The sequence below is a fragment of the Phascolarctos cinereus genome, unplaced genomic scaffold (assembly GCF_003287225.1).
Source record: "Phascolarctos cinereus isolate Bilbo 61053 unplaced genomic scaffold, phaCin_HiC Scaffold_3;HRSCAF=262, whole genome shotgun sequence".
NCBI classification, from domain to species: domain Eukaryota; kingdom Metazoa; phylum Chordata; class Mammalia; order Diprotodontia; family Phascolarctidae; genus Phascolarctos; species Phascolarctos cinereus.
This window is the reverse complement of record NW_027555736.1, coordinates 66,355,264-66,378,234: the sequence shown is the minus strand read 5'-3', so window position 1 is coordinate 66,378,234 and position 22,971 is coordinate 66,355,264. Positions and strand designations below refer to the sequence as shown.

Genomic DNA, 22,971 nt, shown 5'->3' with positions numbered 1-22,971 from the left:
CTTCATCTTTTAAAAAACATGTACAATGGAGGTCATAGAGCTGGGACAAACCTTAGAAAACATCTTCTCCAATTCTTTCATTTTACATATGAGGAAAATGAGTCCCAGAGTTGTAAAGTCAGTTGTTGAAAGTCACACAGCAAGAAGGTGATGGGGCCAGGACTAGAATTCAGGTCTTCTGCAAGCCAATCCCATGGTCTGTCTGCTGTATCACCCAGCTTTCTACCACCTGCCTACTGTCTTTTCCCCATCACACAGATGGTCAAGAAAGGTACTGAGCAAGATTGGGACTAGCTACCAGCCAGGGCTGCTAGGTAGTGAAGTGAATAGAGTGCCAGCCCTGGAGGCAGGAAGACCTGAGTTCAAACCCGGCCTCAGACATTTACTAGCTGTGTGACCGTGGGCAAGTCACTTAACCCAGTTTGCCTCAGTTTCCTCAACTGTAAAATGAGCTGGAGAAGGAAATGCCAAACCACTCCGGTATCTCTGCCAAGAAAACCTCAAATGGGATCAGATGTGACGGAACACCAGCTGCATCCAGACCTGTAATAATACTGCATAGCAATAACCTGCACTACTACTGATGCTGAGCTAGGGACACATCCAATGTTTGGTAAGGGACAAGCAACATCTCTGCATGAAAGGGACCCCCATCCAGTTCAGCCCTCTCATTTGATTGAGGAGGACGTCAAGATGTAGGGAGGTGAAGGGATTTGCCCTGGCTTACACAGTAAGCAGAGATGCCACCTGAACCAAGGTTCCTTGCCTCAAAGGCCAGTGCTCTTTGCACTGTACCACACGGCCTCTCTTTGGTTGAACAACAAACACACAAACAAAAGGCAACTTCATGGGATAATGATGCAGGGTAAGGGCTATGCCAAGGCTTTAATCCTCACCAGCATCAGCATCCTTCCTAATATTTGCAGAGCCTTTTATGTCTTTCTAAGCACATCTATTAGCTTCTTCCCTAATAGACAGTAATGGCCTTGCCAGAAATAATTTAGCTCCAGGGCACTTGCTTCTGATCTTACCTTTGCCTGGGTCCACGTTTTTCATCCAATAGCTTTGCAGCAAGACAGGTTCCTCTTTTTAAATCCAACCTTCTTCTCCGGAGAAGGGATCTTAGATTATCACAGCTTTTGCACCAACTCTCCTGCTTTAGGGGTGCTTCTAGGGGTCCTTCATTCAGGGAGTTTCATTTGGGCAAGTGTGTAGTCAAGGGAAACTGTTCTGGTAACAGGCTGGAGACCTAGGACCAAGAGGAATTGGCAATGAGGTCTGACCCTATTACCAGTCTCCTTTTCACTTTAGAATGGATTGGAATTTTCTAAGGTCACACAGCAAGCAGTGAAGTGATACAGTGGAGAGAATTAGAGGTAGAGTCAAGAAACTTGACTCCTGCCTCAGAGATTTACTAGCTGTGTGACCCTGGGTAAATCACTTAACCTCTAGTTGTCTCGGTTTCCTCATCTGTAAAATGGGGATGATGATAATAGCACAGATCTCACAGGGTTGTTGTGAGGATCAAATGTGTTGATATATGTAAAGCACTTTGCAAACCGTAGCCTCATGAATGCTAGCTATTTGGAGGCAGCATTCTTGGGCATGTTTCTTTTAACATGCTCCCTTAACATTCAGAGCCAGAGATAATGGTAAGAAAACGAGATCCCTCAGGAGAATTTTTAAAAGTCTGAGTTTTTATAGACTCCACAGGCAGCTAGATCCCTGAGGTGTAGTGTACACATTTTCCCTTAGTGAATTTTCTCTGTCTACTGAACACATGTCAGCATTCTTATCCTTTCCCAGAATGCACTGGGGAGGAACACAGAGGTATAGGATGTCCATATAAGTTGTCCATCTCAGTGTTATTATAGGACATTACATTTCTATATCATTTTAGGGTTCTAAAGTATGTTTTTCTCATTTGATTTTTCCAGTAATGCTCTGAGGTTAGGGAGGAATTACTATTATCTGAGGCAGCATAGTATAGTTCAGAGAGCACTCAATTTGCAGTCAGAGGATCTGGGTTCAAATCCTCACCTGCTACTTACTATTATTATACTGTTTATGTGACCTTGGCAAGCACGTCACCCCTGAGGAGCTCATTTTTCCTTTCTTGTAACATGAGGGGGTATGTCTAGATAATTTCTACGTTTTTTCTGAACTCTAAATGTATGATGTCATAAACTCTACTTGACAGACAGAAAAAAAGAAACCAAAACGGAGAGACGGAGAGGCTGTACCTTACTCAAGTTTGCCCAGTTGGTTCCTGATGGTGTGGTGACTTGAACCCAGGTGGCTCTTTGTGATGCTGTGTATCTCTCGCATCTCTGTGGCTGGGGCAGTAGTTCACAGTCTGGCCCAGACATGCATCTTTTGTGGGCTGCCTTTGCTCCATTTTTGCCAGCTGCTGCGCTTCAGTAAAGGAGAGCTCAGGCCTCAGCATTTCTTGTCCTGTAGACGTTGTGGATAAAAATCTGGGTGGTAGGACTACATAAGCCATGGGCTATGCTCCTTTCTCAGAAAAGGTCCTGTGTCACTTTTCCAAGTCCCCTTCATCAGCACCTCCTCCGAGAGCTCCCCTTTGCTGCCTCCAGGTTGCCATTGAGGGAGGAGTAGATTTTAACTCACCTAATTCAAGCTCCTTCTTAGATTGTGCTCATATGTCATACTTTGCTGGACATACTGAGGATTCAGGAGTTTCCAACAGAAGACAGGTTAGTAAGTGATCAAATGCGTCTCTGATAATCAGCTGATTCACACCATGACCCAAGGCTTCCTGAAAGTCAAGCCTTGTGGTCTCATCTCCCTCTGCATCATCCTCCAGGATGTGACTTTCTGCTACATGATCTCCATTGAGCCTGGTGCTCTATGAAATTTATCAATTATCTGTTAAGTGACTTACTATGTGTGACGCTGTACTGAGCATTGGGAATACCAAGCATTGGGGGTACAGAGACAAAACAAAAAAATAGCCCCTGTCCTCAAGGAGCTTCTATTCTCCTGGGTGATACAACATTTAAACGGATAAAGAAAATTCAAGGAGAGAGAGCATTAACAACTAGAGGGAACCAGTTTTTTGTAGGAGGTGGCGTTTGTGTTGAGCTTTGAAGGAAACCAAGGGACAGATGACTTGGGGTTATTCTGGGTTGATGGTAATCTCAAGGTTGAGCCATTTGCCTCCTAAATCATCAGCAGAGTCAGAATAGTTGGGGATGATGTAAGTCAGACCCAGGATTCTGGCATTTTCCAGGACAGCCATGCCTGTTAATAAAGGGTAAATGGATCTGTTTTGCTAGGTGTCTTGCCATTAAGGATAAGTACAGAGATGGTTGTTTGGTTGAGGATAGAAGGGAAGAAATTTCAAAGATGTGGTGGCAGTCTGGCCTACCATGCAGATAAATGCATCTAAGAAGGACAGAGAAGGGGCATCAGGTCCATCAGGGCTCTCCTGCAAATATAAAATTGAGCCTGGCATTTAAGGTGCTGTATGATTGAGTTCTCTCCTACATCTTCAACCTTATATAACTAGCTTAAAATGATATAGCAATTTATGTACATTTAATTTCCTACAATCATCTGATAAAGTAGGTAAATTAAGACTTACTGCCCTCATTTTAGAGGGGGGAATAAGCTTGGAAAGCTGGTGACTTGTCCATTGTCACACAGTTGATAGTAAAATGGCCAAGCTCAGACTGGAATCGAGGGCTTCTAACTCAAAATCTCCAACCTCTTCCCACTCTAGCACTATTGCCTTATCTCCTACTGCTTGCTATTAACCAACCAGGCTGGTGTTCTCACTGTCCTCTATACCCACCAGGCTCATGTTCCACTCCCTGTGTTTTGCTTATGCTGTTTCCCCTCCTGGACTGACCTCCCTCCTTCTCTGTAACTGTCCAAAATCCTGGCCACATTTCAAGTCCCACTTTCATGAAATATAAGATCCTCAAGGACAGGGATTGTCACTTTTGTCTTTGTATTCCCAACACCTTGCATGGCACATAATAGATGGTTAGTTAACTCCTCTTGGTAGACTGACCACCACAGCCCACAGTAATCTCTTCTTTCTCTGAACTCCTATTAACCATTGCCATGTGATTTAGCAACTGATTTTTCTCCAATTGTTTCAAGAGTGTGCCTTCCCATTTAGAGTGCATATTCCTATAGGGACAAAACAATGCCCTTGTGTTTTATAATTCCTCTGGTACCTGGCACAGTGCTGGAGGACATTATAGGCACACAGGGACAGCTATTAACATTACTCTACACCAACGTATGTGTAGAATTGTCATAGCTGACAATTATATGGTGTTTTGAAAGTCTGCAAAGTCTTCATCACAAATGTTATCTCACTTCATTTTCACAGTAACCCTGTGAGGAAGATACTACTATTACCCAAATTTTAGAGTTGCTGTTGCAATTTGTTGTTCAGTAAGTTCTGACTCTTTTTGACCCCATTTGGGTCAAATTTTTGATCCCATTTGGGATCTCTCTTGAAAAGATACTGGAGTGGTTTGTCATTTCCTTCTCTAGCTTACTTTACAGATGTGGAAACTGAGGCAAACAGGGTTAAGTGACTTGTGTAAGTGTCTGAGGCTAGATTTGAACTTGGGTCTTCCTGACTCCAGGCCTGGCACTCTATCCACTGTGCTATTTAGCTACCTTCCCTCCTACACCTGCTATTATAGGTAGATGTTATTATTGTCCTATTTTTAGAGATGAAGAAACTGAGGGTCAGAGAGGTTGAGGGATTTCATTAGTCATATAGCAAGTAAATGATCAGAATTCAAATCCAGGTCTTTCTTGCTCTAAGCTCAGTACTCTATTCACTACCCTATCCTGCCACCTCTCAGGTGGCATTTTAAGGAAATTTGAAGGGTATTAGTTTGATTCCTGGACATCAGCAGGAAGATATTATATCTTAAGCAAGGGAAAGAGTTCTGTACTGGGAATCTGGAGAACTGAGTTCTTGTCCTGGCTCTTTTACTCAACAGCTATATGATTTAACTGTCTATCTCTATGGCTATATGGTCCAGTTAATTATGAATGCTGTAGCAATGGCATCATTTGTCAAACTAGGATGCATCTATTAACTAAATAGATTTTGTTGATGTAGTCTGGCCCTGGAACTCTGGAACAGCTTATGCCTCTTGGTTAAGAAGATGGGAGGGTAAGTAGCTTAGTTTGCAACCTAGTTAGGATCTCACTGGTTGGCAGTGTCCTAAATTAAGCTGTTGTTCATCTCTGTGGTCTGTGCTGTAGTGTCAAATGGATTGTGAGCACTAGAGGGCCCCAGCAGAATATACAATAGTCATCTGGCACTCTATAAATAGAGAGGTGAGCTTACCTTCTGTCGATAAAGAGAAACTTCTGCTTTAAAGACCAGAAACTAGAATTGAAATTGTTCCATTGTCCAGGGAGTTTGGGAGCTGCTCAAAGTGATAGCAAAGTCTTGAATCTGGCAAAAGATTAGAGTTCTCAGTCCAAGTTTGAGACAGAGTCGTGATAAAAAAGGGAATATATTTTTCTAACTACCCACCATTGACTATTTAAGAAGCATGGGTTTGGTTTGAAGTCCCAGTGGCCCCTGATGTAACCATGAATAAGTAAGGTCTTAGATGGAGCCAAATGTGTTCTTATCTAGCCCACCAAACCATTTCCTCCATGAAGACTTCCCTGGTGCCCTCTCCTGCTGTCAATACTCTCACTCTCACCTCAAATATTTCTAGAGTGTCTAATTTCTTTTGACTCCACCACTCCCTACCTTGTATGACTCTTCTATGTACATAATCACATTCTCCAAAGTAGAATGTAAGCTCCTTGAGGGCAACAATTTGTTTGAGGAGAGAATGAGAGCATTAACAGCAGGAGAGGGCATCACTGAAGTCTTCATGGAGGAAGTGGAATCTGAGATAAGCCTTAAAGAAAGGGGAGTAATATGAAATGAGTCTAGAAAGCTAGGTAGGAGCCACATAGCTGCCAGGCTAAGGAGTTTGGTTTTTCATCCTAAAGGCAATGGGGAACCACTGAAAATTTTAAGGCAGAGGAATAACATGATCAGATCTGTACATTAGGCAGATTATTTTGGCAGCTGTATGAAGGATGGATTAGTGGCAAGGCAAAAAAGTGGCAGGAGAGAGACTAATCAGGAGTCAGTTACATAGTTTAGGTCTAGGCGATTACATAGTTTACAGTGTAGTGACTGACTGGATAGAGAGGGCAAAGAGAATATAGAGTCAGAAATGACTCCTGTATTTCAAATCTGGTTGACTGGGACAGTACCCGTAACAGAAAAGTAGAGTTTGGAGGAGGGGCATGGGTTTAGGAGGGAAGAGGATAAGTTAAGTTTTCAACATACTGAGTTTGAGGTGCTGATGGTATATTCAGGTGGAGATGGATAGCAGACAGCTGGATATGAAGGACTGGAGTGTGGGAGATATATTCAGACTGGATATATGGAATTAAAAATATCAGCGTAGAGGTGATCGCTAAACTCACGGGAGCCTATGAGATCAGCAAGTGTAGATAGAAAAAAAAAAAGCCTTGGAGGAGATCCTCATGTGTAGGGATGGGAATTGCTGATAAGCTGATGATAACAAATGGATGCTGAGAAGAAGCAGTCAAATAAGCAGTATCTAATTACCAGGAGAAAGCAGTGTCACAGAAGCGAAGAAGGAAACATATCAATTACGTATAAAGCTACAGAAAAATCAAGTAAAGCAAGAGCAAAAAAGAGAACATTTCTAATTTGAAAAAAATTATAAATTATTTTAAATGTCTTCATCTCTGGGCAAGTGACCTAGGGCTTCTTGGGACTTAACATCTCTGTGAGACCTGTTTACATGTCACTGTGACTTCTACATCACAGAGGATTACTGTTAATAGGATTTTCTGCTTAGAAGCTAGGAGCGTATCTCATTCCAGACCTAGAGAGGGTCTTCTTACAGAGGAATATGGGTCCAATGTGTCACTTTTTCTTTTTAGTCTTTGTTTTTCTGGAGGCAGACTCAGCTTACCCTGAATGCAACCCAGATTGTATATGCTCAGATGACAACTTCGGCAGGTATGGAAATGTTGGCAGGGTCCCCGAGAAATCCTAGAAGATTGATTTACTTTGGAAAATCTATTGTATGGGAGTTTGGGGGTATTTTTAAAGAGATACCCACTATCTTATGGACATTCACTTCAATTAATGCTACAATTTTTTTTGTGTGGTGAATTATGTGTTTTTACCCAAATGGAATTCACATTGACTGGAATTTTTATAGGAAATAGAACATTCTTCTTCTTCAGTATATTCATTTTTCCTATGGATATTCTAGTACCTACTCGGGGGATTGTGAGGAGGTTGTGGGAGAGGAGGTATTGAGAAGGAACATTAGAGCTCAAAGGATTGTGAGTCAGACAGTTCATTACTCACAGGCATGGAGATGTGTGTGGTTCCCTTGCCCTTCAGTCCCATAGTCATGAATCAGTGGCTGAGGCATACAGTGGGCTGTTATTGTGAGGTTATTGTGAGGATCAAATGAGATTTTATTATATACACAATTGAGAGCCCAGATCTTTGAGGTTTCTGCACTTATATATGATTTTTATTACTGGGCAGTTCAACAAGGATGAGTGGGAGGAGTCAATTAGTGGATGATCTGGACTATAAGCCCTCTTCCCCACCCCCCCAAATTAACTGAAAGGATTTTGTAATTAGTAACAATTGCTAATTTTACACACCTGAATTAGATGTAGTTTGCTGCGCTAATAGTTTGCTAACTTTGCAATACTAACCCCAAACATAGTGAATAAGTCAATTATTGGGTGTATAGGTAGGTCAGTCAAACATGTCAAACATGGTGTCAGCTAAGGCCCAGCAATAGGGAGCAAGGTGGTATAAATGCAAAAAGAACTGATTAGGGTTTTAATCTTGGCTCTGCTACCTATTAATTATGTGGCTTAGGTAAACTACCCTCTGGCCTCAGTTTCTTCATCTGTAAAATGAGAGGGGTTTGGACTAGATACTCTCTAATGTTACTTTCAGGTAGGAATTCTGTGTCTAAAGACTTGTTTGCTTTTCTGCAGGTCTCTGTTGTGCATGGATACTTCTTTGAGAAAGATCCTGGGAAACATCCCCAAAGATATCAAGAAACTTAGAATAGAAAACTCTCACTTAACTGAACTACCTCATGGGTCCTTTTCCAACAACAGTGCCTTGGAATTCCTTTGGCTCAACTTTAATAACATCACAGTGATTCACCCGGGAGCCCTGGAGCATCTGAAAGACTTGAAAGAGCTGAGACTGCAGGGGAACAGGTTGTGTACAGTACCATGGACAGCATTCCAAGCAACTCCAGTTCTAAACATCCTTGATCTCAAACACAACAGACTTGATGTTCTACCCAAGCAAGCACTTCAGTATTTGATTAACCTTACCTACTTAGATTTGTCCTTTAATGAACTTATGGTGGTGTCTGAGGACGTCTTCATCCAGTGGCCCATGTACCAGAAAAGCCAGCAACTCATGGCTAAGGCCGAAGGTATTTCCAATGTGGTGCTGGCTTTGCACAATAATCCATGGATGTGTGACTGCCATCTAAAGGGGCTTGTCCAGTTTTTCAAATTCATCAGACCCCCTGTCATACTAATGAACTCCTACTTAATGTGCCGGGGCCCTCTGTCAAAGGCAGGGCAATTTTTCTATGAAGTAGAGCTCAATAGCTGCATGAAGCCAAAGATGTCAACCCCTAATTCTAACATTACCATCCAAGTGGGGCTAAACACCACTCTAAGCTGCCTGGCACAGGCCAGCCCCTTACCAAACATTGTGTGGACTTACCCACTGAAGAAGCTGAAGGAATTTGATGGTAAGCTATGGTACTACTTAATTCTTTTTCTCAGGGGCAAGAGAAGGCTCCACCTAGCTCTGTGAATGTTTGGAGTAATACCAAGTGTGGTAACTGCCTGATGGACAAGATAGTGCGTGCTTAGGGCTGAATTCAGATATAGGAAATGATTACCTAAGATATTTACAGTTATGGAATGGAGCAAGGTTTATTAAAGGCAGTGTCAACCAGAAGTCTCATTAGCAGTGAGTACTTTTCACTGTGGAGTTGGGGCAGGCAGTCTTCTCAGGAGGATAGTTAAGGTAATAAAGTAAAGTTATAAAGTAAAGGATAGTTAAAGTAATGACGCAACTTATTCTTTCCCCTTCTCCCATTCTGTGACTAGTTACCACACAGTGCAGAAATATAGTTGAACCTGCAATGCTGGCCTTGGGCCTTTATCACTATTGCCAGATGAAAACCTCCTTCCCTAGCTCTGTTCAGAGCATCTGCAGGAAAGCAGCTCGGGCTAAGCGTTACATGATTTTCCGTCTTTGATGGAAGAACCAGGAGACGGGGGAGGGGGGGGATCTGATTCCTGAGAAACGAAAACTAAAGCAGAAGAGCAGAATGCAAAGACTACATGCAGCACGTGGTTGGTTGCTGTGCTTCATTCTGGAAGAGGACCAGAATGACATCACTGTGTTAGAGTCAAGTTACAGTGTGTCTGACTGTGGCTGCTCAGCCCAGTGCAAGCTCAGAGCGCTCTACCACAGGTAGGGCACAAATAGTCCATGTGAACATTGGGGGTGGAGTCTCTAAATTAGCGCAATTAGTGTTTCTTTTGAGCTACTTCAGTTCTGCTTTGTTCATAGAGCACAGTGTGTTCTTTGACATGGGCACACCCTGCTGGGTGGTGCTGTGCCAATGTCTCCCATGTCACACAGTCAATTCCAAAGTACTGCATTTTTGGAATTGATTCAGTGCATGTTGAGCATTTACAGCTCCAAAATCATATACAAATCAAAGCTTCATATGTTGGTTTTGTTAAGTGTCTAGACTTAAGAAAATGTTAATAATGCAGTGGGAGCTAAGACTGAATTAGGATGTAGAGAACAAAATGCTGGACATGGAGTCAAGAGGGTTCAAGTTCAAATCCTGCCTAGATATTTACTAGTTTAATGCTTTGATCACCACAGACAAATCACTTAGTTTCTCTGAGCCTCCATCTATAAAATGGTGCCAACAGTAGCAACTACCTCACGAGGTTATTGTGAGGATCAAATGAGATTTTATTATACACACATATAGCTTTATATATAAATGTGCCTTTTCTTTTCCTTTCTCCTTTTTTTGTTTTTCTCCTTGTCCTTCTCCTCTTTGACTCTTTTCCTCTTTCGTTCCTCCTTGTACTTTATTTCTTCTCATATAATCTTTGCAGAGTTTCAGAATATGTTTGATTGTCATCAGTGCTATTGAATGGATGTACAAAAATATCTTTTAGAGCATATATGTGTAAATATATGTATATATACATATAAACACACATAAGATTCATTTTATATACCATATACATCTCAAATACATATAAAGTCACACACAGAAAACAATAGATTTCATACAAAGCCAGAGCTATTTCCTAGTCTTCATGGGTTCCTGTCCAGAGTATTCTGGCCTTTGTTGTTGATTTGACAGATGTGTGCATATACTTTTTCATGCCTACACATCCAAATGTATTGAGAAACAGTATATCCTTAGCCTGTTGCTGTATGGCACTAGAACATCTTAGTGCAATCTGCAGAATTCAGTCAGTCCTCCACATATGGTTTACATAATACCAGATATCTGGATGGCTGGAAGCATACTGTTACTTGATTTTTCTCACTTAGTATCCTCATGTTAGCAGGTAGAGCCTTATCTCAGAATTGTGTGTCAGTTAATCAACTAACAAGCATTTGTTCATTGTCTATAGAAAAAAAAGTCCCTTAAGGACGTTTTGAGGCTCAAATGGGATAGTAGACGGAAAGCACTTTGCAAACCTTAAATGCAATATAAATACAAGTTATTATTGTTGTTATTATTAGCCTACATTCTCCAGACCTTCAATCTGGTGATGACTTCATTCTCTGATCCTTATATTGTACTCCTGCTGAGCTCAGGTAATATTGATAGAGCAGTACAGGGCATGCTGGTAAATGTTTAACACCTGGGGCTCTCTGGGAAAAAAGTATGTACACACTTAAAAATATTTGATCTGCATTATTAACATTTTCTTAAGTCTAGACACTTAAAAGAACCAGTATAAGAAGGCTTGATTTGTATATGATTTTGGAGCTGTAAATGCTCACACTGAACATTTAACAATGGAACTCTGGAAAAGCTGGAGCTGGTTCCAGCATACTCATAGCTCCTGCTCTTAAGAAGTTACTTTCTAGAGGGGGAGACAGCCTATATTCATGTAAGTATTGATAAAATATATGCAACGTGAATGAAAGGTGATTTTGGGGTGGGGAAGGTGCTGGTAGCCAGTTGGGTAGATCTGGAAAGGCTTCATGGAGTAGAAGGTGGCATCTGAGCCGAACTTAGAAGGAAACGAAGTATTTTAAGAATTCAGATAAGGAATGAGGAAACTGGAATATCTATAATATAGGACTTCCTCATTCACCATAGAGTCTTCTTTGGAAAAACCTGGTTAAATATGTTCAGGTCTTCAGGCTTTTGAAATATTTATAGGCATCAGGCCCAGTTCTTTAGTTAGTACAGGTAGTACCTATGCTTTTCCTAGCCTCTGGAAAAGTAACATCTAACTGGGTGACATGGCATTTAGAAAAATAACACCATATATCATAATCCAGTACAAAGCCTATAACCATTAGGATGGGTTGAGTCAGCATCACTGCACCCAGCAATGAAGTTTGTGTTCAGCGTTTTGACCTGCATAACGATATTTGTTTTTTTTTTTAATCCCCAGTGTCTACCTCTCCTATTGGGGAAGACTCTATTCAGTCTGAGTTGGTGATACCTTCAGCCCATCTGACAGACAGTGGCAACTACACTTGTGTGGCCACCAACTCCATGGGCAGCAGCTCTATCCCCATCTCCCTTCATGTTCAACCTCCTCAGGCTGTGCCCTCTTCCTCTTCCTATTTGGTTTCTTTGGAGGAGCATTCCTACATTTACATGAGGATTACCAAGCAAACTGTTTATGGGATTGTGCTAGAGTGGTATGCAGTAACAGATAACCCTTCTGAGACCTGGTTCACACTCTACTTTGGGATATATGAAGCTGTCAAGAAAGAAATTGTCTCTGTTGGCCCTGGGATTAACACCTACTGGGTGAATGACCTGCTTCCAGCCACAAAATATGAGGCATGCATCAGCCTACAGAGCCAGCCACCCCGAAAGGACCAGTGTGTTGTCTTTGTAACGGGAAATGACATCAGTGAGCTAGAGAAGAGGGAGAAGATCATACACATCATTGTTGTGGCATGTGCTTTGGTCCTGGCAGTGCCCGTAGGCGTGTATGTCTGTGCCTCGGAGGCTCATCTTGGTGGCCTGGGCCACTGTTTGGGCCACTGTCCTCAGAGAAGGAATGGAGCAAGATGCCCCAGCACTGTCATTGAGAGCAGGGATGCCATGTTTGACAACCTGACAACTGGCATTGACGAGAGCCTCTGTCTTGGGGAGATCAGAGAGGATCAGAGATGGAAAAGTGGGAAAGAGAGAGCATCTAATAAATCCCAAACAGAGAGTCAAAACAGTGTTCACCTTTTCTAGCTAGACTAAGTCCAAGGCAGGTTGACTTGGATCCTGTCAGTCAAACCACCAGGGTTGGGGAAGTAAAAGTCATATTCCTGTGAACTTTATGGTTCCCCCTTTGGCCTGGGAATATTGGCTGACCCACCAAAAGGTGGGCATGGTTCACCTTCTAGCTGTAAGCTCAATATTCTCAAAAATATTGTTGATACAGCAATGGCTCTGAGATCTCACTGATGAGGGTACTCCCACCACCACAGACTGTAGCCCATCCCTGCCTTCTCATCCTAAGTGATTCTTGTCCATTCCTCCTCATAAATTCTCCACTGGGGCCCACTCATTGTAGGATGTTTAGTATCAAATGGGTACCAGTATCCCCTTTATTAGTCCAGTATGATACAAGTGACCTGAGTGCCATTCCCTAATGAGTGAGAATATCACTCAGAGAATACCTAATGGCCCTCAAGGCATACCTTTTTAGAGGTCTTTGTGGACACCTATGGTCTTCATGCCAGCACATCCCTTGTCGTGTGTCAAATATTAGAAAGAAAATTTCTCGACGTGTGTGACAGAAACCAACTCCTATTAGTTATACTGATGCGTTGCATGTTGGGGGTGGGGAAGAAGGTTGGTTCTTCTGTGTAGTGCTTTTGTGAAATGCAATCACTCATTAATGCCATCCTGTAGACATAATAGGACCATTTTGTAAGCATAGTGACTCCCTCACTGCTGAGGGACTTGTGAATATTTACAGTACTTTGGGAAGGCAATGTTGTGATGGATTGTAAAAGCTACAAAACTCTTTAAGCCTATGACCTCTTTCCTAGGATTATGTCCTAAGGATGCCATTGAGAGGAAAAATAAGACTTATCTGTACCAAAATATTAATAATAGCATTATTTAAGATATATATTTTAAAAATAGAAAAAGCCATAGGCATAATGATTATCAAATTTCTAGACAAATTGAGGTACATGAGCATGCTGGAGTTTTGGTACACCATGTTTATCGACTGACCATGGTGAGTGACAGTGTGAAGAGTGAGAAATAAGAAGACACCCATATTAAGTGACATGGCACGAAGAAAGCACAATCAGAACAATCACATACACACTGCGACTATGCGAAACCCGTAGTAGAAAGAGTACCAACAACCCAAGAAAAAGACACAGAATCAAAAGTTCAGAAGGGGACATACGAGTAAACAAGATGTCATTATTTTGTCAAAGCAAACTTATGCATGTTAAGGTTGTAAATATTTTGGAGCTTACAGGTTTTTTTTTTACATCATCACTTTTTATCTTGTTTATCCAAATGTTTTTGTTGATACCAAATTTAGTATTAAAAATAAAAATGGTGACTGAAGGAAATAGAACATGATGGAAATAATTATGGAATTCAGGCACACCTGTCCTTGATGGGCAGTGATGACTATGGTAAGATAAAGAAACCTTATTTTCGCCACATATGGTGGTACATGGCTGTAATGCCTGCCATCAGGGAGATAGATTGGTGGATCTGTTAAGCTCATAATTCTGAGGTGCAGAGGGTTAAGCTGATTGGACATCCACAACAAGTTTAGTGTTAATATGATGAGCCCCTGAGAGTGGGGGGCCACCAGGTTGCCTAAGGAGGTGCAAACCAGCCCAGGTTGGAAATGGGACAGATCAAAGCTCTGGTGATGGATCAGAGCAAGTGACGGCCTCTGTACTTCCAGTCTTGGTGAGATAGAGTCTTTAAAAAATGAAGAAATCTTAATTTAAACACATATGTAGATATTTGTATATGGTGATAAAATTATAATTTATGAATAGTAGCCTACAGGTCAATCAGAGTCAGCAGCATCACATGGCAGCCCCAAAAGGCTAATGCAATCTTAGCTTGCATCAAGAACAGAATAAGAAGGTGATGATTTTGCTGTACCCTCATCAGACCACATCTGGACTATTTTATTTGATCCTAAGAACCATGTTTGAGAAAAGATATAGATAAACTGGAGGACATCCAAAAAACGACAACCAACATGACAAAAGGCTAAATGAACATTGTTGGAAAGCAATGGGGAGGCTTAGCTTGTGAAGGAGAGACTTAGTGGTGACACATTGGCTTGCTTCAAGTGTTTCAAGGGCTGCCATGCAGAAGAAGGATAGATTTGTTCTGTTTGGTCACAGAGGGCAGACTAGGAGCAAGGCTGGGAGTTGGTGACAGGCAGGTTTTGGCTGTGATGTAAGGAGAAGCTTTCTTCCAACTAGAGGCATCTCATAGAGGGTGGGCTGTCTTGGAAAGCAGGGGGTTCCCCCTTCAATGGAGGTTTTTGAGTAAAGGCGGGATGACTGCTTTTTGGGGATGCTGTGGAAAGGATTCTTGTTCAGACATGGGGCTGGGGTCATGTGGCCTCTGAGTACCTTTGCAAGTCTGAACGTTCCATGTTTCTATTCAGTTTGTCAATTCTTGTTCTTCATTCGTGAAAGTGGTCTAAAGTTAGTCTTAAAAGTTAATCTTAAGGGTCTTAAAGTTCATCTATTTATGTGCATATGGATATGTACATTTCTGTATACATACACAGAATAGATATGCATATACACATGAAATACCATTTTCTTACAGAATATGTACATGAAGATATAGTCATGTATTATTCACTTATGAATTAGTAAGTTGAACACGTTTACTTACGAGACACCCATTGATGATGTCTGTATAAATGTATATTCACCTAAACTTAGAGACCTGCATATCTCTACCTGTGCTTACTTTTTCAAGAATACATTTCCTTATCAAGGATTCAATAAAGACTGTATATAATCAATGGTTTGTATTTGTATATTTGTTGGATTTTTGCCTTTTAAGGAGAAAATATGGCAGTGAAAAATGCCTTCATTATTCATGGATGCTTCAAAACTTATTTTTATATGTGTAGGATTTACATCTGGAAGGTACCATGGAGATCACATGGTCTAACCACGCGGTCATTTCACAGTTTTGGAAACAGAGTCCCAAAGAGGTAAAGGAGCTTGCCCATGGTTACACATGTTGTAAATGACAGAGCCAGGATTTAAATCCAGAACTTTTGACTTCAAGTACAGTGATTGTTCTGCTATACCAGTGGTCAGTGTTTAGGGGACCCAGCAATACTTTGTTTGTTTGTATTTTTGGCTAGGCGATGGGGTTAAGTGACTTGCCCAGGGTCACACAGCTAGCAAGTGTTATATGTCTCCATGTGAGGAACAAGGCCAGTTTCTCTGAACCATACCATGTGTTAAGTGAAATAATTCAATTCAATTCAATAAACATTTGTTAAGCACTTACAATGTGCCAAGCACTATACTAAATGCTTAGGATACAAATAAGCAAAAGAAAGACAGACCCTGCCCTCAAGGAGCTTATAATCTAATGGAAGAAAAAAAAACACACAAAAGGAAATTGGAAAGGGGAGGGGGTACCTGCTCTGGGGCACTTGTTCTGTGGAGTTGAAACCAAGCAGAACTATAGATGGAAAGTAGAGTGAGCTGAAAAATCCCAATCCTGCCTTCTATAAAGGAAAGTTTCAGAAGGGTTTGGTATTCTACCCTCTAGCCCTCCAATCAGAGGGGAGAAGAGGCTGAGGGTGGTGAGAAGGTATCAAGTATCCAATGCTGAGTTATCATCATAGTGATGAGATTTGACATGATCAGAATATCCTGGGAGAAGCATCTTGTTCTGTGGAAAGGTAGGTTGGACCCAGGTTATAAAGGGTATATTAAATGCCGGAGGAATCTGTCTTTGATCCTAGAAGAAATAGAGAACTACTAGAATTTGTTGAACAGGAAAATGATACGGTCATGGTATGGTTCAGAGAAACTGGCCTTGTTCCTCACATGGAGAAGTCCATCTCTGGTCAAAGCTCTTCTCAAATAACACCTTCTCCAAGAGGCCATTTTTGTAACAGGAAGTGATGACGGGAAGTGAAAATCCCATCATATGCCAAGAGCTACAGATAATGGTAAACAGAGAAGGCCTCAGTAGGAGACATTTTGGGGGGATCCACACTAGAGGCAATACTTGTTCCAGAGCCTGCCAAGACAGAACTGTAATTACCTAAGGCTATATAGGCCTTGGGGAAGGATTGCTCATAGGCAGCAGTCCTTATTTTCTTCTTTTTGTAAATTTTAACTTCAGTTGACAAGTTTAAGTATTCTAATGGAGACACAAGAAAAGTAGAAAAAAGTAAGAAAAACAAACAAGACAAAGAAAAAAACCTAAACGATTGCATATGTGTTTGTAAACTATTGTTACATATAGATCAGTGGTTGTTCACCTTTCATTTTTTTTGAAGAGGACCAAGGACATCACAGGGTGATATCTTGATTAATGCATGAATCAAATTTAAGTGAGGCAGAGTTGTACAAAGTCATGGAAGTCCAGTGGCAAGACAAAAATCAAGATGACTGGTGATGACCCAGGATGCAGTGGATGACTGTAATGACAATTTCAATACCCCCTACTCAAATTAATCAGTATTTATTCATTTTATTATGATTTGATGGGTATCAGTGATTTTGTTAGTGAATTAAGCAGAATAGGATATAGTTTAAATTAGTTGTGTATTTTAATGCAGTTAGGACAAGAGTTATGAATGATTACTCTACCGTATATTAATGATTATATTAGTTGTATTTATAGCTAGATTCATATTGTTAGTTAGCAATGTAACAAGACTGTAGTTTCTGCACTGGCCCCTCCCCCAATCTGTAACATGCTGTAATACGGTTCATTTACTGGTGTAATATCCCTCCCATCCCTATGAGTCACTACTGTCCACTCCCTTGTGACATTTGCTTCAAAACCACAACTTCCTCGGACCCGGGAATACTGTTGGTCAAACACTAGAGTCTTATGACTTGTGGAAGGCCCTGAGATATGTATTTGGAAAACCTCTGCTGAGATGACCTGGAGTTGATGACATGTGGAAAATGTCATGACTCATGAAAAGTCTGTTGACAAAGTGGTTATGATTGATGGACATTTCCCTTAGCCAACCATAAGACTGCCCCACTTTTGGAATTGACCAATCAGTGACTTGTAATGCCTCCTATTTTTAGTGTTCTTCCAAGTGCATAAAAGTAGCTAGCACCCAAGGGGAGGAGGCCCTGATCATTAGGAAGTTCTTGGACCCAATTAATTAGGAACCCCCAGACTCCCTAATAAATTGGTCAATCATTCTTGGAGTTCTCAGTGACTTTTGTTACAGATTGGAATTTTTTGGCCCATGTGACCTTAGTGTCTTCAATGTCTGACCAAGCTCTAAGCACTTCCACAATGCCAGCTTCATCTGCCTTCATAGCCATTGGAATAAATTGTTCTTCTCTACCCATCCCACTGGGAGAAGTCTTCACATGCTTGGGGTAGACATCCCCCTAACTCACCAATAGGTTTGAGGCCTGTCAGTTACTCTTAACTTGGTTTAGCCTGTCTGCCAAGAGGGTTTACCGGGGTGTGGCCACTGAGCACAGTACGGCTCCTTGGTGAGAGTGGGGTGAAGGTGAACACCAAACATGGATAAGGAGCAGCTCTGAAAATGGCTTGGCAAGCCCTCACACCAGAGGTGCTAGTCTTCCTGAACACCCCATATGCCCCTAAAAAATATTGGTAAAACCAAGACAGATCTGCAGGATAACATAACAGCAGCTAAATCACTGCTGATTTCTATAATCCTTTTAAAACATCTTCCTGTGTGATTAACATAGATTTCTTAATTTCTTTAATTACATAACTGTATTTAAAAGTATATGTTGTTCTTTTGACTTTGCTTTCATTACTCAGCTTTACCAAATGTGTCTTTCTATATTTCTTTGAAATCCTTTGTATTTGTTACTTCTTGTGGCACAATAATATTCCATAATAGACACCATAACTTATTTAATCATTCTGGAACCTTTAGGAGTGTTATTTTCTATGACCTCCATGAGTCCTATTTGTTTTGATCTATAAACTAACATTCATTTTAAAGCCTTGTAAGCCAAGTGCTTGCCAGGAGTTGGTGACTCTGCTTTAGCTGGTGCCAGGTAATGCAGTTTCCAGATTGTCTGGGATGGGACAATAAGCCAGAAAAGTCTACCTGGGCCCTTTGTGTCCTGTGAGAATCTTTGATGCAAGAGTTACATAGTGAAGATAATATTGAACTAAGAGTTGGAGAAACTGGGTTTAAATCACAGCTCCATATTAGCTTCTGCAGTCTTGAATAATTCATTTCTACTCTCTGGGTTTTTGTATCTTTATTTGTAAAATGCTGAAGGAGGAAATGGGGTGTGTGTGTGTGTGTGTGTGTGTGTGTGTGTGTGTGTGTGTATGTAGTGGAGGAATAAAAAAAAATTATATATCTAAGGTTAACATTCTTGTGTTCTATTTTAATGTGTTTTTTTTTCCTTTGTAACAATGACAAGCCCAGGAGCATGCGTTCTAGTTATAAGGACAGACACAGGATCCGTCCCTCCTGTTTGATCACTTGGCTACTGTCACAGGGAGCTACTGTCAAAGATGACTGGCAGCTGAGTCAGGATGCCTTGCCTCCTCAGTGGTCTAGATAAGGGGGCAAAGAGAAAAGCCCCTTCCTCTTTTCCAGAGACTTCTTTGTGGGAACTCAAACAATGCAAACTCTCCCTTGGATTTTCTGTGAGGAGAGGAGGAGATCCCTCTCCTTCCCCATCTCTCTCTCCTTTTCCCTTAATTCACTTAAGGAGTATTTTTGACATATTTTTGCCTTATTTGCCTGAATTCACTTAAGGAGTATTTTTGCCTTACTGCAGGGACCGACTCTGACCTACCTACTATGAGCCATGGACAGCACATGTCCTTTAGCAAGGGAGTCAGAGGCTGCATCCATCCTCAGGGAGCTAGAGGACATGTTCTATGGCCTTGCCCTGTTAACATATTTTAAATGTTTTGTTGATGCTATTTTTAGTCTGTCACTTCCCATTGAGGACCCCTCCCTCACAGAATCCTTGATTTTCAGTATATTTTTCAGAAGCACATTATTGTTTTTTACTCATTCAACCATAACTGTGGCAAATCTGGCTGTTTTCCCCACATGGTCATATCCTACAGCAGCTTCCTGAATTGCAGGCAAAATATCTAGGAAGAAATAGCCACCAAACAGCTAGCAGCACAAGCCCAAATCTATAAATTATTTCCTTCCACAGTACAAAACTATCAGATTGTTCTTAGCACGCACTTGGAGCCACCTCACTTCCTTGGCTGTTGACTGTCATGTGATGTTTGGACTCCTGTAGACAGAAAGTCCTTTTCATTCATCCTCCTGTGTTAGGGCTAGACATGCTGAATTTAGTGTGAGAGACATGAACTAAAGTAGAATTTCCACTGTTACCTCCTGACTTCACTACAAGAACCAGTTCCCAAGTATTATTATCCCCTCAAATCTTAGTTGTCAGAGACAGTATAGGAGCCTCTGGGCTTAGCTCTTTCACAACATGTTTGTTTTCCAATGCAAATCATATCATGGATATTTAACTATAAATGCTTAATTGGCTCATGTTCACTTTATCTCAGAGTTTAAGGAGATTGTATTCCCAAGGACAGATTTGCAGACTGGATTTGTCTGATTATGAAAATCTATTGCTTTATTCTCTCACGTCTATGGCTGTTGCTTGTTATTATTTCTGTAGTTGTATGTTTGCAGGGTTCATCATGATAGCTATGAGTGGGTGTTGTGATAAGAGGGAATCATATTTGCATTCTTTTTGACTGAGATTTTTTGAAGTCCCATAGAGCCCGGATGATGACTCACCTTCAGAGTTTTGATCTATGATAGACTTGGCTGTATTCCAACAACAAGATGTTTACGGGAGCAAATGAGGAATCTCAGAGCTGTCAGGACTTTAGAGATCAGCCAGTTTAACCCACACCTGAACATGATTCCCTCCCACCCCACCCCCACTTCCACCCCTCCCTAACGCCTTGAACCGACCAAGAAGTAGTTACTTAGCTTCTGTATGAAGACCTATAATGATAGAGAACCCACTCTTTTATGAGGCGTCCATTCCACTTCTGGATAATTCAGATTGTTAAGTTTTTCTTTGCCTCAAGTGTAAACCTTCCTCTCTGAGGCTTTTACCCCATTACTCCTAGTTCTGTTCTTTGGGGCCAGGCAGAACAAGCCTACATGAAAAAACTTAAAATAAATGAAGACAGCTGTCATGTCTTTTCTATGTCTTCCCTTCTCTGAGACAGATATCCCTATTCTTTTAACTTATTTTTGTATGGTGTGTTCTCCAGTGCTTTGTCTGTATCTTTCAAAAAATATGGTGTTTCAACTAATACATTATTGGTAGAGCTGTGACTTGGTCCAACTGTTTTAGAAAGCAATCTGGAATTATGTGAAAGGAGTGAGGAAAATGCCCACACCCTTTCAACCCAGAAACTCTTCTGCTAAACACAGGTAGTAAATGACAAAAAGAAAGACCCCAAGGAAGTCAAGAACAAAAAGAAACACCCCACCATAACTACTGTAGGGAAGTTGAATTTTAGTGTGTGTAAAGTGGATTTGTTATTCTTTCTTCGAGTTTTCCCCCCAGGATACATAGCCATAATAATCTCTATTTCCCAGGTGTTAAAAATGAGTTCTCATGATCACGGTTCAAAACAGTTTCTACTGTGAAGTAATGTAAAATTGTGCAGCTGTTGCTGGCAATGTGACTTCTTTGTCTGTTGCCCTATAAAGCAAGTGGGCGCTGGTCAGTGACTGGGGCTGGAATGCTGTATGTGCCTTGATTGGCCCTCATCAAGGCTTGAGGGGATTTAGGGGAGAGCACAAGTTGTGCTGGTCTCCATTGATCCAATCGAGACAGAGGGGTAGTTGCCTTGCCCTCTCCACGCTGGCCCCTGAGAGAAGGGTTGTTAGGGGATGCTGTAGGAGTTGGTGCTCGCATTATCAGCAAACTCACTTTGAGAAGACTAGCCTAGAATAAATAAGCTATTTAACCCTTTATTATTACTCCATTCCTGTCTTCCCTTCTGACCAGATCAAAAGCGAACCTACTAGTGAGATAGGTGCTAGGAGGCCTCCTGTGTCTTCTACCTAAAGAAATGGCATAGTTGATGTGTTTACTTGTCCAGCAAGTACTTTTTGTAATAGTAAAGAGCTAGAAACATAATTGATGTCCCCTGAGTGTAGAGCCCCTAAATAAACTTTGGTGCATGACCATAATAGAACATTACCATGCTACAAGAAATGATGAATATGATGAATGCAGAGAAGTATAGGAAGACTTACATGAATTGATACAAAGTAAAGTAAGCAGAATCAGAAAAAGATGCATAGTGCAAACAGAAAAATAATAAAATAATCAAAGCTGAATCCTGCAAAATTATAGTGACAAGGCTTGACACCAAAGAAGTAATATGAAAAGATCTCTCCTCCCACTTTTTTATATGGAGTGTGTGAAACACTCCACATAACATCAGACTCTTTTTTTTTTTTAATATGTTGGTTAGTTCTACTGAATTCCCCCTCCCTACCATCTTTTGTTCTTTATTAAAGCTGGGAGTGAGGGTTGGGGGGGAGTGGTACATTAAGAAACACAGGTACTATAAAAAACAAAATATATAAAAAATTACTTTAAAATATGATGCCCTGAGCTGAATCATATACTTCAGATGTGACCTGATCTGGGTAAAATACAGCAAAATGACCATTATGGACACTATGCCCCTCAATGCAACCTAAGAGAGCACTAGCTTTTTTGGTTACCTGTTACTTAGTTGACTCATTGAGCTTGTAGTGACTAAAACCCTGAGATTGTCATCACATGCCACACCCACCGGTTATCTATGAAGTTGATTTTTGGAAATCAAGTGTGATAGACATGAGTCCAAAGGAATTTGCTCTATTAATATTTTAACTTCATTTTCAAGATGCCTGAGTCTTGATTTTCAAGATGCTTACGTCAAGCAATGACTCAATAAGAAAAATTCCTAGGTCTAAAATCCCACATTGAGAAATAATACTTAAAATAAGATAAGACGTTTCATCATAAGGAAGAGTCAGAAATTCCTGGTTAACACTCAAAGCTGTAACTCATTTCCCACTTACTCTGGAGTTACTGTGGATTCCTGGGTTCAATGAGGAGGATAATTTGGTTGGTTAGTGTACCTCAGTCTGCTCAAGCTTCTATCTCACATATTTGGCAACTTGTCGGATCATCTAAATTCAACCATAGGACCTTCCTAGAAGACCAGGACAAAGAACTAAACATTTTTTTAAATGAAATATGTAATACGTATTAAAACAATTGATAAAGAAATAGTGAAATAATATTACAAACTTCTCTGGGGATCATTCTCTCTCTCTCTCTCTCTTTTTTTTTTGCTTAGGCAATTGGGGATAAGTGACTTGCCCAACAGCTAG

The 22,971-nt window shown here is 41.0% G+C and overlaps 1 protein-coding gene across 1 annotated transcript; it reads left to right on the top strand.

Moving 5' to 3' along the window:
* Positions 1 to 6,953: 6,953 nt before the first annotated feature.
* Positions 6,954 to 13,240, top strand: LRIT2 (leucine rich repeat, Ig-like and transmembrane domains 2). Its single transcript, XM_020997068.1, has 3 exons — positions 6,954 to 7,063; positions 8,074 to 8,855; positions 11,785 to 13,240. Exons 1-3 carry the CDS (start codon positions 6,954 to 6,956, stop codon positions 12,588 to 12,590), a joined length of 1,698 nt encoding a protein of 565 aa, XP_020852727.1. The 3' UTR covers positions 12,591 to 13,240.
* The last annotated feature ends 9,731 nt before the right edge of the window (positions 13,241 to 22,971 follow it).